Source organism: Glycine soja, chromosome 5 (assembly GCF_004193775.1).
Source record: "Glycine soja cultivar W05 chromosome 5, ASM419377v2, whole genome shotgun sequence".
NCBI lineage: Eukaryota > Viridiplantae > Streptophyta > Magnoliopsida > Fabales > Fabaceae > Glycine > Glycine soja.
The window spans coordinates 42,555,684-42,574,247 of NC_041006.1; the positions used below are offsets into that span (position 1 = coordinate 42,555,684).

Sequence of the window (18,564 nt, forward strand, 5' to 3'; positions counted from 1 at the left end):
TAGAGCGGGTTTTGGAGGAGTTATGAGAGATGCGTTTGGGAATTGGATCTAAACAACTTCATTCTGAGTTCATGGGTCACCGCAATGCTGTCAGTTACTCAAACTCAGCCTATGCTATTGCATAATCAATCAAGAGTGTCAGCACTTTCAATTTCAGGGAATCATCAAGACCATCCAATATCTTCTGAATCGCAACTAGGATGTTTGGTTGTTGCATACATTGCTATTGCTGATATTTTAGCCAAGATGGGTGCGGATCAGGAGGCCCGTTGGATCGTTTGGTCCCTTTTAGCGGATGCTATGGGTGTTTTGTTTCTCAGGTCTTAGCCTTTTCTTTTTGGAGGTGCAGAGTAAGTTATTAATGTGGTATGATGTGAAAAAAGGTTTTCTGTAACAGAAATTAGCGAAAAAATTGTAGTGCTGAACGCAAGGCATTTCGTGAGTCCTGTCAAATACACTTTGTATGCAGCTGTTGAAAAGTTGCGGCACACACCGATTCTTGTTGACATGTCGTTAGTATTTTGGTGGGGACCATATACTTGTATTCGATTTTGTTATTATCTCATCTTATTTTAAACAATGATAACTAAAATGTTTTTCCTTACTCTAAATATAACCTCAATGGTCTTCTTTATAGTACGAAGTTCTCATCGCTGAGGAAAAGAAATTCAAAGAATATTAAAAGCAAGAAACCATATTTAAAAGAAATATCCTAATAGATTTATTTTTGGACAATGCAAGTAAGAAATAATTGACTCCAAAATGAATAAAGAAAAAAAAAACTAGAATTGTTCAATCTATTTTGTTGAGAATTTTAAACAGTCTCCTTTGATGTCTCTGGGTCTTGGTCAGTTACAAATCTCCTCCAGAACCAATGATTCTCAAAAAGAAGATAAATCTCCTCAATTGGAACTTTCTTGGTTTCGGGCAAAAGGAAGAAGATAAAGCAACTCATGAAGAAAATTAAGCCAGCAAAGAGCAAAAAGATCCCAAATTTGAGGTGGCAAAGTGACATGAGGAACAATTGAGCAACAAGTGCAGTGAAGATCATGTTGACACACACCACAATGCTCTGTGCAGCTGACCTTATCTCTAATGGGAAGAGCTCACTGGGAACCAACCACCCAAGGGGACCCCAAGATCTCCCGTATGCCAAAACGAACAAGAAGATCACAACAACCAGAATGGCACTCACTCCTCTCCCAAGTTCTTTGCCGTGTCCAAAGTCCACTGCCAAAACTGCACCTGTAATAATCTGCAAAGCAATCAAAAAGCCCAATTAGCAGTGGTTAGCATTGCACTTGTTGGATGAAACTCAAGGACAATAAACATGTAGTAGTAGTAGTAGTAGTAGTTACCATGCAGCAGATCATTTCAAATCCAGCTTCCAGAAAGAATTTTCTTCTACCAAACTTGTCAACCAAAAACATTGAGATGACAGTGGCAACAAGAAGAGCCCCATTGGTGATAAAAGATGAAAACAGTGAAGCATTGGCACCAAACCCCAAGCTCTGGAAAATGACTGGGGCATAGAAGAGGATGGAGTTATTTCCAGTCAGTTGCTGGAATGCTGGAATCCCCAAGGCACCTATGATCAGTTGTGGCCTGTACTTCCTCTTGAGGAGTGTCCTAAATGGGCTCTTCACGGCTTGTGCTTCTTCACTGGCTTCTTTAAGATCCTCAAATTCAGCTTCGACGTTCTCGGTACCTCTAATTCTCTGCAATACTTCTTTTGCTTTATCCAACCTTCCTTGCTCCACAAGGCTGTTTGGTGTCTCAGCACACAAAATACCTCCAACAAGCATTGCAAATGCTGGAAAACCTGCCAAACCCAGAGATATCCTCCATCCATAGGGATGGAGTTTTGCAGTAGCGTAATTCACTAGGTTTGCAATTAAGATTCCAGCACAAGTTGTGAACTGAAACAGTTGGTTCACTGCTCCTCGGTTCTTAGCTGGAGCCATTTCTGAAAGATACAATGGAACAGCCTACACAATTAAGAATAATACTATTAATGGAAATCCATTCAGAAACAACAAAATCAATGACTAAAATGAGTCTTATAATGGTTTTGGAGTATTTCAGCACTTACTTGGTTGCCAAATCCAATGCCTCCACCAAGAAGGACTCTGCCAATAATTAGCATTGCAATGTTCTTGGCTGCAGCATTGAGGATTGCCCCAGCCAGGAAGCTAAGGGCTCCCACAATGATACTGGCCTTTCTTCCCTTCTTTCTTGTCAAAAAGGAAGCAAAGAATGTCATGACCAGTGCTGAGAAATAAAGAGATGATGTAAACAGTGTCAGCACTTGGTCGTCATATTTACAATAGTCTGTTTCATGCAGATGCATCTGCTTCCTTCTGTACACATTTGGGAAGAATTCCTTCAGGAAATCATCCATTGAAGTCACCCCACCTGACGCATCACAAATCATTAATGCTTCTGATTTATAAAGACACTTTAATTGAAAGTTTTATTTAAAATTGAAAATTTTCATACCATAAAAAAACTTCGTACCCCATTGTCCAGAGGCTCTTCGCTATGGGGGAGGAATAATGTACGCAGCCTTACCCTTGCATATGCAAAGAGGCTGTTTCCGAATTCGAACCCATGACCAACAAGTCACCAAGGCACAACTTTACCGTTGCACCAGGGCTCGTCCTCTGGACGTAAAGCTACCATAAATTCACATTTTTTGCAATAATCTATAAACATGTGACATTTTTATTTTAAAGTTAGCTCGTTAAAATTAATAATCAAGGAATGCTAATCTGATCTGGGAATTGCTTGCCTCTGCAAAGACTTTTGTGAATTTTCTTATTTTTATTGCCTAATAATACTGGATTCAATTAAAATAAAGTAAAATGTAAAAAAAATTATCGTTTAATTATGAATTATGACATATAGTTAGAAATTATTAATTTTTAAATAATTATTTAAAAATAATAATTAAGATAATTATAATTAATTGGTAATATAAAAAAATTATACTCCAATGCAGAAGCAGAAGCTAGCTGTGTTTCCAGCCGCGATTCTCGGCAACAGTTACACATGATATTGACAGGGAATATAGAATATGCTTGCTGCTGCTGTTTTATCATCCTTTCCACAAATTTAAAAAAAAATAAAAAATCAAAATCCACCATTTTTATTTTTCTTTCACAACAACGCGACAGAGGACGAAAAGATCACTATTCCGGCGTGCAACTTCTAATTCGATCTAAAAAATTTTAAAGCAATCAGCATTAATTAACCATTAAACGCAGGGCATATGATCTAACATATTCCTCTTCATAAAAAAAAACCACCGACATTTTTAATTCCGGAGTATTATAATATTTATATATATGTATATATATATATATATATATTTGGAGTACCAACGTATTATCATCATCATCGGCTCGGCCTGTCAAATTCGTCGTGAACGAATTTAAAATGTTTAGTTTCAATGAATGTGATTAAGAGGCTTCTGAAATCTCAAAGAGAAAAAGTGAAAAACGATGAAACAAATCAAAGCAGCTAGCAATCGGCATTAGATCAGTGAGTTACAGTCAAATAAAAATGAAATAAAATAGAGCAAATGGGAATGATGCGAAAAAGGATAAGAGAAACAACACCTGAAACACCAAGATCATAGCCAAAGAGAGAACCACCAAGGGCACCAACCAAGCATGTGTATAAGAAATAGCCATTGAACTTGTGCTCGTAAAGATGAGCCCTTTTCCCTGGCACTCCACTTTCTACTCCTCCACCAGCCATTCTCTATTCTCTCTGTGTGTCAGAGAGGTCCACCAAACACAACCTTACACACAAAGAGCATGCTGCGTAATCAAACTTGAAAAGACAACTTTCATTTAATGGTGCTCTAAGATGCGATTCTTTTCCTATTTAATCTTGGCATTAAATTTTTTTGCCTTTTGAGATATTCCCACTGTCCTAAAATAAAATAATTTTCATATTAAGTTATTTGATGTATATAAAAAATAATAATTTATAAAATTAATCTTATCATTATTAATTCATTTATAAATTTTGTTATAAAATTAAAATAATAATTATAATGCCAGAGGAGAAGTAATAAATTAATTGAGTTAAAATCATTAGGCACGAAATTTCAAACTATGCTATAGTAGCGTGGATAAAGACAGAGAAGAGTCACATTTGAGTGTGGGTTTATCAATATGAGTAGAACGTAGTTCAGCTAGAATGTCCAATCTTATCCCGTCGTATGAAATACGTCGTAGTTCATGAATATGGTTTGTGCCAACTTGTCAATAAAAAAAGCATCCTTTGTCTTATATGAGCTACGCTTGTCAACAATTATACATGTAATTTTTTTTTTTCTTAAAATAGTCAACTGTTGTCTGACAATGGGATGTTAAAGGATGCATTCCAAAAAATGATAGGGAAAAAAATCAAATCGGTTGGAAGTCAATAAAATTGTGAGATATTTAATTTATCTAATTTAAAAATTAGATTATTATTACGAAATAAATGAGAAATAGTTAAGTTATCTCCTAGTTTGAGTAGATAAATAGGTGATGAAATTTAACCATGAAGAATTGATTTACAATCTCTTTGAATGAAAAAATTTAATAGGGTAATTCAATTTTTTAAAGATCTTAAAATAATGTATTTGGATAAAGAATTTGAAATTCTTTTTATGAACTCAGGACACAACAAACATATTCCTTTTTTACAATCGTTCTCTCACTCCTCTTTCTTTCTCAACGATGATCTCTCTCTAATTCAGAGAGCCCTCAATCTTTTTCTTGGAGGACTCTAACTTCTTTCGTGAAATATAAAGCTTGTTTGTCTCTCGAAAGTTAGTCTCTCTCGCTCTCTCGAAAGTTAGTTCTTGGAGGACTCTGACTTCTTTGGTTTCATTCATTTGCATTTTGTGTATATAATCTAGGGTTTGTAGGTTGCATTTCCACCAAACTATGTTGGATTTGGATTTTTGTTTGTTTGATTTCATTATTGATATGCAATTTGTGTGTATATTGAGATTGGTTAAACTTAGAGCTAGTGTATATGAGGATGTAAAAGAATAAGGATAATGTTCAAACTAATTGTATGACCCATAACACTTTTGCTTGAGTTTACACTTTTCAAAATGTTGAATAGGTTTTCTCTGCTCCAATGGACACTTTTTTGTTGGTATACTATTCTTTTTTTGGTTTGTTTGTATTGAAGTTCTGTAACAGTGTTTTCTAGCTTGCTTACTTCTAGTTTGCTTCTCGTCGTGGAGTGTTTGATGATTTTTAAAAATGTTATGCTGAGTTGAGGTTCCCTTTTTCATAGTGGTTTTGTGTTTATAAAAACAATTTTATCACACATCAGATGAGAAGCTGTGATTTATTGTTTATAAAAACTTGAAGATTCACTATTTGTTATTGGATCTTAAAGATTTACCATTGGCTATTCGCTCTTTCATTAAACCCTAAAAATCTCAAAAAAATAATTATTTCTTAATTTTGAGTCAATAGAGTAATTAATTTTGACAATTTTTACTTTCTTACTTTATTTCTTGTACAATCGATATATTTGCTACGATCCTAAGACAACACTTTGTATCATGGACCAATAGCGTGGAGCGTACTATAAAATGAGAGTGTAGAGACTCTCATTGACACGTGTGAAACTCTAGAGGGTCATAGAGGAAGTATTTATCGAAAGCGTACTATAGAATGATCGAGTGACACTTACATACACCTTAAACTTGACGTAAGTACATATTTGAGGTGGAATTAGAAGTGACACCATTATTTATAGGCTTAAGTTTCGTAAGGATCTGACACGAGGTGGTTGCCTAATTTGGGTTAAATAAGATCCTATGTTGAGTGAGGACTTTTAAACCATTGAATGAGAATCCTTTATAAGTAGGATCAGGAATTGAGACTTGTCTAAAATATTTTCAGCTAGTAGACATGGAAGACAGACAATGACATTTTTTTTAAGGTGGGATAGGACGTGTTTGAATTATGACGTTACCCGGCCAAGGTATCTTGACCTAGATGAAGGTGGGATATTCATGGACCGTAATACCTTCGTGACCTAGTCTATAACCACACCCAATTTTAAAGTCTAATAGTTTGAGGTAAGCTTGCTCGCACTGAGATTTTGTGAGACCCATTCTGAAAGCAGTAAATATAATCTCATTTTGTTATAAAATAATATATAATCTCATTCAATTAATGATATTTTAAAAAATACATTAATTATCGATTTCAAATTTTTTAAAACATTTTGTTTTATACGGTGTATGCAGGGTGAGGAGATCATGTCAGCTTTATTGCCACTTGATCATTGAACTCATGTATTCAATGAAGTGATCTTTGTCTTTTATGGTGCATGTTGGGAGAGGGTTAGAAGGTGATTACGAAGGATGATTACCGAAAGTATATTTATGGAGGGTGTGGCTAATTTATAAAATGTTACTTAAACTTTTTAAAGTTTGTAAAGAAATATTAATGTTAATTTAAAGTATTTATTGTTTTATTCCTTTTTGTTATTTTGTATAAGCCATTATATTTATATTTTGTTTTCAATTGTCTGTTCCTTTTAATTTATACTCCTTTATGTTTATATTTAAATTGAATTTCAATAAATTTTTGTTAAATTGCCAATAATTAAAAATAATATTATATTATAGTTTAAATTGTTCCTTACAAATTAAAAAGTATAGTTTATAAATTTAAAATTTTTTATATAGCAGTTAAAAAACTATTTTTATATACCTTAGACATATTTGTTTCCCATAAATGTTAATAATATAAAAATAAAACCAAAAATTATTTTGTATAATTTACAAACTAAAATATTAGATAAACCGATATTTTAACTTGAGTATATCACATGTTTTTTTTTTTTTTTACCAAATTAAAGCGATAAATTCGCCATCATAGTTCATTATGTAGAAACTAATTTTGTGAAACTTTCCATCCAACTCCAAAATGAGAGGGAAAAGGAATGAAAGAGGAATCAATAAACAATAATTCGACAGAAATGGAATAATGTAAGGTAAAGAAAGCAATTTGAGGAGTTATATCATTTTACAATTAGTTGTTATTCTCCCCTCACTCATCCACAATACAAGGGTCACCCCAATGGTATTGGTGAGAGTGGTTCCCATGGCTTCTTCTTCTTCGATTCGACCCACTCTCTCCTCCCTTAGATTCTTAACACCGTCATCTCTTTCGCTCTCCAACCCTTCTTCTCGTATCTCTTTCTCCCATCTTCCCTCTCCCTCTGGTAAGTTCCTCTCGCCATTTGTTTAACCTTAAATTTCACATCCAACTATAAATCAAACACCACTTTACTAACCTGAAATTCCGCACCCTTGCTAATTCCCTTTTTGTTTTTAAATATACTATAGTATTAGCAAAACTTGTCATGAATAATTGCATTATTTGATGAACTAAAATTGATTTTGGGTGCAGTGTCTCAATCCAATAGTTTTGGCCTCAAAGCTTCCAGAGAGTTGAGACAACATGGCAACTCCACGAGAATCATGGCATCAGGGCACGTGTCTCAATCGATTTCAGCTGCTTCACCAGAAAATGTGCTTGAGTGGGTCAAACAGGACAAGCGAAGAATGCTTCATGTTGTATATCGTGTTGGGGACTTGGACAGGACCATAAAGTATGTACTATCATATCCTAATTAGGTTCTGTTTGGATAAAACTTAATAAGCACTTATAGGATAAAATGAATTAAGCTTCCCTCACAAGTTAAAATTAACTTACGTAGAGGTTAAAATCAAGTCTTGGAGAAGCTAAATGAGAGAGCTTTTATTAAATTGATTGAAAAGTGCTTATCTATGATATGATAAACTTTGTCGAGTGCATGTTTACTCTTGGTGGTTTCAGGTTTTATACAGAGTGCCTAGGAATGAAGCTCCTCAGAAAGAGGGACATACCAGAGGAGAAATATACTAATGCCTTTCTTGGATATGGGCCCGAAGACTCACACTTTGTTATTGAACTGACATACAGTAAGGATCTGACTATTATGTTGACAATGACATTCCTCTTGAAATGTGCAAAATCAAATCTATTTGATGACCTTTCCTAATAATTACAAGACTTTGTCTCTTTATGGAGTAAGTTATGCCTGCTTCTGCAGAGAAAGCTTTCAATTAATTTTTGTTTTTCGTTTAACAACATTTCAGATTATGGAGTTGACAAGTATGATATCGGAACTGGATTTGGCCATTTTGGTATAGCTGTTGATGATGTAAGATTTCCAAACTTTAGTTCCTTCTACTGTCCTTCTTAGCATCTTTGCTGTCTCATGTTGGTGGCCTTTATTTGCAATCTCTTGTGGCTAGTCATTAGTCAAATTGTGTCTTCTTTATTCTCTTGGGAATCGGGTGTGGAATAGAGGTGCAGTTTTGGTTGTCATTTAGGATTTCTTCTCTATTGGACTTTTGACTAACATATATGCAGGAATTTCTTTGTCTGTATGATTCTTTATAGGTTGCAAAAGCAGTGGAACTAATCAGAGCTAAGGGTGGCAAAATAACTAGGGAGCCTGGTCCTGTCAAGGGAGGGCGTTCAGTAATTGCATTTATTGAAGATCCTGATGGTTACAAATTTGAACTTATAGAAAGAGGTCCCACTCCTGAACCCTTGTGCCAAGTAATGCTTCGAGTGGGTGATCTTAATCGTTCCATAGAATTTTATGAGAAGGTAAGGGTCAATGCTATTTTATGCTGGTTCAGACTTTAGTTTTCTTGTTTCCTTTACTTTACATTAAGACATTTATGTTATTGCTTGCCATTTAGGCATTTGGTATGGAGCTGCTTCGTACACGAGACAATCCAGAATACAAGGTATGACGGCTTCCCTTTTAATGTAATTTTCTCTGTGAAATATATGCAATTAATATACCTTGTACTTAACAGTTAAGATGGTTTAAATTTAGGTTTATGAGATTGTGAAATTTTTGTTATGTATACTTCATGACACCTATTCTGGAAAAATTAAGCTTGAGGATAAGAGAGCTCCTTTCTAATCAATCCTAAATGCTTACATTTTTTATATCTTGTTATTATTGAATAACTACTATTACAAGCTTGATTCTCATAAAATATGCACCTTTAGTTTCTTGCTATTTGATTGGTAGTGTACAAAAATATATTCAGTTCAGCATTATAGTTGTTTTGAATGGAAGAATGGAAGACTATTCCAAGTATCTGTCTTACCAAATGCCAATTTCATCCTTTTACTTAACTCTGTCTGAAATCTTCTGAGGGTGCAAGAATGAATGCAAGGTAAATATATTATTAGTGTGTTTGGATTAGCTTCATGGTGAGAAATAATAAAAAAAAATTCAGTGTGAAGGTAAAACAACAAATAGTTGCTTCTACTTTTTCATATATCACCATGATTTTGTGAGATATAATTCATTCCTGTGTGTTATCCAAACACACTGATGGGTTAACAGCTGGTAACTGGAAAATGACACTGTTTATGATCTGCAAAATTTGCCTTTTGGTTCAGGAGTGTCTACAAAGCTGTAGAATAAGTGTCTTACTTATAGATTTTTGTCCTGCGCAATATAATTATGAAAATGAATCCTTGTCAAAGTCCTTTCAATTTGTTCACTTGTGGATAATTCTGTGGATATCTTCTGCAAATGCAACCGCCTTCTGCTCATTTTTTTCTGATTTATGCTTATTTTGACATATTTCTATGACCTTTATAAATTTTAGGTTTTCATCTTGCTTTGTTTAATGGCCTCAATTGTTTCCCAACACCTTATTTGATACTTTGGGCATGTACTTACCTTCGTTTCATTTTCTTTGATGGCCTTCTTTTGGGCAGTACACCATAGCAATGCTGGGTTATGGTCCAGAAGATAAAAGCACTGTTCTGGAGTTGACTTACAATTATGGAGTCACTGAATATGATAAAGGAAATGCTTATGCTCAGGTAAGCAGAAGTTTCTCTCTTGGATTGTTCTTTTTTATGGAATCTGTTGCTGCAATTGTGATGTCAGATTTTATTCTGTATTAACAATAACAGCTGCTTTTTTCTTCTTTTTTTTTTCAATTGAAATTATTGTTACCCTGTGTTTTCATATCCACAGTTAACTTCATACCTCAAATTTTTTAGTACAATAATGGCAACGAGGTTTAAACCTATGACCCCATGCTAACTAGCTAAAATCTCACCATTGGCCCAATTGTAGATTTCAGCTGTTAGATTCTGTAAGGTGCTTAGGACTCTGGAATCAGTTGAACAACAATTTGTGTAGTATTCAGAGTCTATAATATAAAGAGGCTCCAACTCTTGTATTCAACTTTTGAGAAATAACAACATTCTCTCTTTAAAAACTCACACTCTACTTTGTTTTCTCTGTCTACACTTACCTCTGACCTCTCATTTTCTATCAAATTCATGACTGTAATACCCCATTTGCAGATTGCAGTAGGCACAGATGATGTGTACAAAACTGCAGAAGCAATTAAACTAGCTGGAGGAAAGATTACTCGGGAACCTGGAGCATTACCTGGTATCAACACAAAAATTACTGCATGCTTGGATCCAGATGGCTGGAAGTCGGTATGTCTCTTTGATCTTTATTATTTAAAGTCTCCCTGAAAAGTGAAAACTCATGAATGGTTTTGTTTAATACATCCTTGCATGTAATAGCTTGTTGGACTTGAAGCTTGGATAATGCACAACTCATTTTTCCCTCGTGCTGATATTCAACTTATGTATAAAAGAATGTGGATGACAATGATTGAACTCTTGACTGTTTGTTGACAAAGACTCTAATACCATATCAAAAGACACTATCTTAAAAAGATTAAACTATATTTCTAACATGCCTTCTTGCCCTTCACACAACATGCTCATTTTTACAGTAAATTTAACTTTATTTAGAAGAATAAAGGCAATAGAGATGAAAGTTTGAACCACTTGGTCATAAAATTTTTGATACTGTCAAATATAAAACCATTCATATGTCCTTTACTAGCAATTTAAACTGTTGGGATATCAAAGTTCTTAAGACCATGTGGTTTAAAATTCAATCCTTGTTGCCATGTTGCTCTATATAAAAATTAAATTTCAGTACAAGTTAGGGTGGACACCTTCGTTGTTCACATCTCAAGTCTAAAAGGACTCGTGTGAGGGGGTGGGTTAGATATAAAATCATTCATGTGCCTTTACCCAACAGCTTAAGCTTCAAGTTGTTTCATGTCAAATACCATGTAAGCGAGCAATTATCTCAAAAGCTCATTAATTATTTTCTATCTAATGCCTAAAGAAGATTTCAGTTTCTTACTTTAATGCAGATATCTCATTATGATACCATGCAATGGTATTTACAATATCAAAGTAGTAATACTTAGAGATGGTAGAAAATGTCACGGTATCAACATTGGTCGTGTGACATAAAACTTTTCCATTTATCTGCTCCTTTGTTGAATTTATTTATTGGATTTTGTGTTGTGATTGTGATAACGTGTTAGCTTAATCAGAATTCGCCCAGTATGATCAATGCCACCTAATTTTTACAAGTGATTACTATCATTTGCTTGTGCTGTACTTTCGCATTCAGTACATAACAAGGAGTGGAAGGTCTGTCTTCTGTTTGCTTTGGCATGACACATAAGAACATGTTGATGTTTTTCAGACAAAATTAAGTTTTCAACTCAACTGATTAAAGTGTAAGCATGCATTTTTCTTTTTTCATCATGTTTATTTCTCAGTTCGTCCTTTCATTTTCATGTTTGGAGATCTAGCGTCCCGTGCTCATTCATTCTTAGTAATCATCATCTTGTTCATTCATTCTTAAGTAATCATCATTTGTGACTAACTAGCTTTCCCACCTCCAATGTGCAGGTTTTTGTAGATAATGTTGATTTTCTAAAGGAGTTGGAGTAGAGTATTTTGGTAGGTCATCATAGCAATCTTGTGAGATCAGTATCAAAATCTGGCAAAGAATCGGTATTCTTTAAGAAAAATGTATGCATCAGAGTGTATCATATTCAAATCCGATTTTGTAGATAATGTAATAATGACAATAGCACCGACCCCTGTAAGCTGTAGCAAATGTCTTCAACTAAATACAATGAAGCAAGGTTGAGAAACATATGTCGTTTATCTCCATTTTCTTTGGCCTTCGTGATTTTGGCAGTAGGACAAACTTTGTCGTTGTTCACTCTGGATATTTCAGAGGCGTATCATGGAACATTACTCTTCTACTTTTTAGAGTAAATTTTGGACACGGGTCTTTGCCAATTGAATTAGAACAGTTAAATAAAATTATTCAATTTAATCTCATGATTTATTTTTAATTTTATTTTACCATAGTTGAAACTGTTGTTCATTTTAATTTTAAACAATTGAAAGATAACTTATACAATGTTAAAATCTTATTCATAATTGAAATATAACATTAAAATAGTATAAGAGAATAAATAATAAAATAAATTACAGTTTCATATTTTCAAAAGAATAATGCTTATTGTAAAATTATTTCAATGAAAATTCAGTAAAAACTTAGTCCATGAATTATTGATAAGATAGTATAAATTTAAATTTCATAACCATTTTTTACATTAAATAACAAAAGATGAAATCATATTTAGTGATTTGATTATAAACAATTTGTGTGATTATGGTTCTACAAATTTTCTTACTACAACAATTACAAAATAGATTTTATTTTTATTTTAAAGATACAAAAATATAATTTATTTTTTCATTATTTTTAAGTTATCCTAATGTCAAAATTTTGCTCAAACGTTGGTTCTGCAACAAAGAAAAAATATTGAAGAGAAAAATATTGATGATAAATGATAATGTTCCCGCAATAAAGAAGAAATAACAAAAACATTGTGCAAGTCTTCACGATGTGTGTGAAATACTAAGCTTTAGGTTCGATTTACTTCCAGTAAAAATTGAATGCAATAGGTTATATGGTATGCAACTCACAGTCAAGCTTATTTTCAATGGTAGTTAACAAAATAATAATTTTCTTATTTCTTTCTACGCACAAAAGAAGGTAGAAAATGATTTGAATGCAAAAAAATTAGCTTCTCAACTATTTTCACTGTGTATATTACTATTACTTTTGTGTGATCATTTTTTGTCTTTTGGCGAAGAAATATAACCCTTCAAAAAAACACATTTTAACGATTTTTGGCAAAAAAATTATGTAAAGAGATACATGTTATGTATTTTGGTGAAGACACAAAGCCTTTGATGATAACATATCCTTTCATAAAATGATAGGACCTTTTACATTTACAACTTTTAACTAATATTCACATTTTTTTTTATGTAAAAGGACACTTTTATAAAAGGATACAATGTTTCATACTTACACTTTTATATTTTTAATCAAATTTAAGTTTTTCTATTAAAATAAAGTTTTTTTATATTATTTATTTATTTCTATTTATTCAAATAATAAGTATTTTTATTACAATATTTTTGTAAAAAAGAAAATCCGTTTGCTACTTTGCTTCCGCATCCTGAGTAATAATAATACTTAAATGAAAATTCCCCTGCCTGGACCCTGCGGTTTTAATTCAGCTATGTGAACGTAAATGTTGATGATGGTTTTTTTCTATGGGCTTTTAAAAGTGGGTAAACACTAAGTACAGTTTTAAAATAAAGTTACTTGACCTAATTTGTTTTTTTGGATTATAAATAATATAACTATTTTATTAGAATAGATAGAATGGTTAAGTATTTTATGTTTATAACTTTGAGGAATTAATGGATTAATTTTTTTTAGATCAAAGTGTTTCTGACATTTTCTTTTTCTTTCTCTAAAAAAAAATTCTTTTTCAAAAATGAATAATGCCATATTTGTATATACACTCGACCCGGGTCTCTGAATCGTTGCATGACATTCATTGTGTCTCTCTGTGCGCGCACATATGCATGCCTGGACGAACTCGCCTGAACGTGCACGTGCGTCGCAGAGAAGGAAGATCATGGCTTATGGGTTGTCTATGGATTTTCAATTGAACCCTCATAAATAATAAGGCTCACTTGAACTTTTAATATATATATATTTTAATTTTGCAATTTCATTCTTTTTTGAAAAAAAAAAATTGATTTCTTACTATTTTAATTCTGCAATTGAAAAAGTAGATAAAACAAACATTTGAGAATAATATATTTGCAAAACCACAAAAGTCAAATATAGAAGAGCAGTGTCAAAAAAGGAATAATAAAACAAAAAAAGAAAGGATGAGGCTTTGCTCAAATTTCTATAACCAGGGTCCAAGTGAATTATGGTCATAATTGCCTTATTACTTTTACTTTCTACGTTTTCTTCATTTGACCTGACTTGATAACGCTCATCATTATGGCACTTCAAGACGAGTGCACTAATTCTTCCTATATCAACACATCAACTTTGTGTTTTCTCTTTCACTAATTAAGCACATCACCAATGGAAAGCAGAAAAAACTCAAAGGTGCTGCACACCTTTTCTTATGATCAACAAGGGCAATACACTTCTCCCTACCTCTCCTTCACCATGATCCATTCCAACAACTTGGAGTGCAATGTGCTAAAGAATAATTCTAATACCTTTTTACCAGCTGAGGCCTCATTTGATGTCCCTTCTATTCCTAAGGAACATTCTATTGAGATGTCAGAATCAGACTCTTGTAGTGAGGAAGGTGGTGATTCAACTGATGAAGAAGTCATGAGCTTGGATGAGTTGCTGAATGATGGAAAAGCACAGAAGAAAATTGAGCAATTGGCTGCACTGGTTGGAGTGGACACTACGGAGCCAGCAATTGTGCTGACGGAAGTAGTGAGAATTCTCAAACACTTGAACCACTACCACTATACTACTACTACTTAAATGAGGCAAAGAATTCCAGTTCTTCTCCCATCATGGGCTTAATGCTTTTTTTTTTCTTTTTCTTGTTGATATGATATATTCGACTTGTGTATTTTCCAGGTTCCTTCTACGAAATATTAGTTCGAGAATCTCTCTTCGGATCGTTTTTACTTTGTTTAATTCGTTTCTTCCCTCTTTGGCTAACTTAAAATCCTTCGTCCTTTGTCGTAAACTATTAGTTATCTCTCAGCTAAATGGTCCTTAAATGTAAGAAAATTATATAAGCAATCTCAAGTATTATTAGAAATCATAATAAGTAGTCCTTCAAATATTAAAAAATTCATCAAAATAGTCCTTGATTATAAGGTAAATAGTCATTTTTGTCCTTAAATGTGTAATTGGTTGATAAATGTGTCCCTACAAGATCAAAAATACAAAATTTAGTTTCCAACATATGGACATATTTGTCAATTGATATTTTTTTGACTTTTCGTCTTCCTACTTTCAAGAAAAGATAAATAATTATTTTTGTCCCTGAATATATAATTCTTGACAAATGCATCCCTTGGTAATATTTATTTTGTTAAATTGGTGCAAAGTTTATTTTGGATAATTTTTATTGTGACAGACAAATTATGGTTGATAATCAATATTGTCGTTATTATTATGTTTGTTTTAAATTATGTTTGTCACTACATTTTTTTAAGTAAGTGATTATTGTAATGTTATGCTTTTAACGATACAAAATGGTAAAAATTTATCCTAAAATATAAACGAAATTTCAGGTCTAACAAATTATTCCAATAGAAACAAACTAATATTTAGGTCTAATACAAAATTATTGACATTTTCGTCCAATAATGATTACTTATTGACATTTTAGTCTAACGAAAAGTACTGACATTTAGATAAAAAAACAATTACTGACATTTTCCTCTAATAATTTTTTTTGACATTTTCGTCCAACAAAAAATTATTGACATTTACGTTGAAAAATGATATCTTATTGACATTTTCATCCAATCTAGTCAGCATGACCACGTTAACAATCATTTCAGTGACAAATTCGTTTCTCCGCGTCGTGTAGACTATTTTATTAACGGTGACACACGAAAGTTAACAGACAGATATATTTGTTACACTTTTTTTACATTTTTTGGGACTAAATTTTGTATTTTTATCTTTTCGAAACACATTTGTCAATAAATTACATATTCAGGAACAAAAGTGATTATTTATCCTTGATTGTAAAATGTACCAACTCCAAAACTAAACCGACAAATATTCAATACTTGAGAGAGGTTATTGATAAAATTTTATTATTTTATGAATTAAATAGGAGAAAGAGTATTATTTATGGACTAAATTAATAATTTGTTCTTTAAAAATTATACTGATATATACCACGAAATGGAGAAATAAAATTATGGTTTTGGTTTGCCTAGTTTCTTCCCCCTTTTTCACTTACAAGTTACAACTAAAAATGGTGCTAAACATAAGTTTGGTTGTTTAAAAGCATTTTCAAAGAGCAAGCTCAAAATTAAAAAAAAAAAAAGGCTTAATGTCATTGTTGTTTTATTTTGGTACATCAACTTTTAAAAGTTTTATTATGCTTTATGTTTTTAAAATGTATCATTTTGGTCATTTATTCAATTTTCTATTAAAAATGTTAGTGTTCTGTTAATTATTAAATTTTAAAATGATTTAATGTCACTTTGGATTTATTATGTTTTACAATTATTTCGTTTTGGTACATTATATTTTTGAAGTTTCATTTTAGTCATATTTTCGAAATATATCATTTTGATCATTTTTTGTTTTTGGTTAGAAATGTCAATGTCTATCAATGTTTTAAACTTTAAAATAGTTAAGTTAACATAGTAGCGGTTAAAAATCTCCACTGACTTTTTATTTAAAAAATAAAAAATACTAAATGAATGAAGAAAAGATGGATCTAAAATTACGAACAACAACAACCTTCACTCTCTTCTTCTTCTCCTTCTTCTTCTTCTTTTTCTTCTTATCATCATCGAATTCAGTTTAATTATTCAAGAACGATAATAATTTCATTCACCAATTATTCTCAATCACAATGGTAAAGGTTTATTTCTCCTTCTTTCGCTCTGCCTCTCACCATCAACCCAAAAATATTGTTGCCCCCTTCGCTTCCACCTCTGTTGCAACCTCCCTACATGGTTAAAATTGTCACCTCACCTAATGACAACAACTGTCTCATCGCCATGGGCAGTAGTGCGTTGACGAAGGCGAAGAAGAAGACCAACAACTCCTAATTGTGGACGAGATTTGACCGGTTGGGCATGTCAAAATTATTTTCAAATGAAACAATGGAAGTCTTGCTCGTAGACCTCACAAAGAGTCACATTGTGACTTCCTCTTTCATATATGGGTTAATTGGCGAGTTAGGATCACGTTTTTGTCTTTCATCGAAGACAACTCTTGCGTCGAACTCCCTTGCTTTTGTTTCTTATAGCATAGCTATATGAAAGATTTTGGTTTTCTAGTAAGGAGTATAATATTTTTTTATGGTTCCAACGAAATTATGTGTTGATGTCGTTCAATTTATGTGGTGCTCTATTTTTTACTTTTTCAGATCTAGAAGAGATTGGAGGAGATGATGATTTTTTTAGTTGTTTATTTTTTAAAAAATAAAGATAATGACAGTTTTTAGCCGTCATTATGTAAAGTTAATTATTTTAAAATACTTAATGTCATTTTTGACCCATTATGTTTCACAGTTGTTTCACTTTGATATATTAAGTTTTAAAAATTAACCAAATTTTAATGTATCTAACGAAAAAATGAAAAAAAAAATCAAAACGAAAAAATATCGAAGCAGAATAAAAATTATAAAATATAATGAATAAAAAATGACGCTAAACCTTAAAAAATGAAGTCGTTTCCAACATTTTCTTTTCTACATTCTCTCTTTTATATTTACTTTTAATCTTTTTTATTGGTGGTGAGCCTAGGATGAGAAATGCGATAGTCTTGTGTTCTAGCAACTGAGTCCTGTACAAGATTGGCTTTTGTTGATGCTGAGGATGTGTGACGACTCATGGTGGTTGGAGTTTGTTCTGAATGGAAGCTTGCTATCGGTAGAAAGGCGACTTCAAGGGAAGACTTGTGATGAGTTGATGAAGCTGTGACATAGATGAAACCGTGAATGCCATTCTTAAAGTATTATTAGAGAATTACTCATCATCCACGCCATTTATTTTTTGAAATCTAATGATTAATTATCCAAACAATAAGTTATTTCAAAAATACTTTTTTTAATTATGTTTAGCACGGAAGGGCTACTCGATGCATGTCAAAGCCGTGCATGTTTTATGGTGACGGATCCAAAAGGGGCAAGCAGCCCCTAAACCCCCAAAGACTACTTGTATGTGAGAAGGAAAAAAAATAGAATGTTAAGTTAATGTTTACTTAATTTCCTTTTAGTACTGATATAAAAAAAAATCGTCCCAGTACTGAATTCTATGTTTAACTTTAGACAAAATTAATAATAAATATTTTCATATTTTTGTGAAACTCATAATTTAACAAATAATTTTTTATTAGAAATTAAAATATTTAAATAATTGCATAAAAAGTAAAATCCACCCCTCCTCTAAGACATCTCAGGATCCGTCCTTGTATTTCACCCTGTCTAAATGCTATCCTACCCAAACGAATTTTCAAGCATTATTTTAAATAATGAGGGTTACTACAAAA

At 32.4% G+C, this 18,564-nt stretch overlaps 2 protein-coding genes across 3 annotated transcripts; one reads left to right on the forward strand and one right to left on the reverse strand.

Annotated features, from left to right (window-relative positions):
- Positions 1-697: 697 nt before the first annotated feature.
- Positions 698-3,903, reverse strand: LOC114413562 (sugar transport protein 14-like). The gene is made up of 4 exons (XM_028378025.1): positions 3,621-3,903; positions 2,093-2,415; positions 1,359-1,988; positions 698-1,255 (listed from the first exon to the last, which is right to left on the reverse strand). The coding sequence occupies exons 1-4, from the start codon at positions 3,760-3,762 to the stop codon at positions 815-817; spliced, it is 1,536 nt and encodes a 511-aa protein (XP_028233826.1). The 5' UTR covers positions 3,763-3,903; the 3' UTR covers positions 698-814.
- Positions 3,904-7,054: 3,151 nt separating this feature from the next.
- On the forward strand, positions 7,055-12,265 carry LOC114413563 (probable lactoylglutathione lyase, chloroplastic). Of its 2 annotated transcripts, XR_003666931.1 has the most exons (10): positions 7,055-7,257; positions 7,446-7,647; positions 7,875-7,999; positions 8,177-8,241; positions 8,484-8,696; positions 8,792-8,839; positions 9,834-9,941; positions 10,434-10,574; positions 11,578-11,686; positions 11,862-12,265. XR_003666931.1 is itself a non-coding variant. In XM_028378026.1 (9 exons), exons 1-9 carry the CDS (start codon positions 7,113-7,115, stop codon positions 11,901-11,903), a joined length of 1,089 nt encoding a protein of 362 aa, XP_028233827.1. In that variant the 5' UTR covers positions 7,057-7,112; the 3' UTR covers positions 11,904-12,265. The 2 variants fall into 2 exon arrangements, 1 of the variants encoding a protein (XP_028233827.1); XM_028378026.1 differs by lacking the exon at positions 11,578-11,686 and having other exon boundaries at positions 7,057-7,257.
- Positions 12,266-18,564: the final 6,299 nt, after the last annotated feature.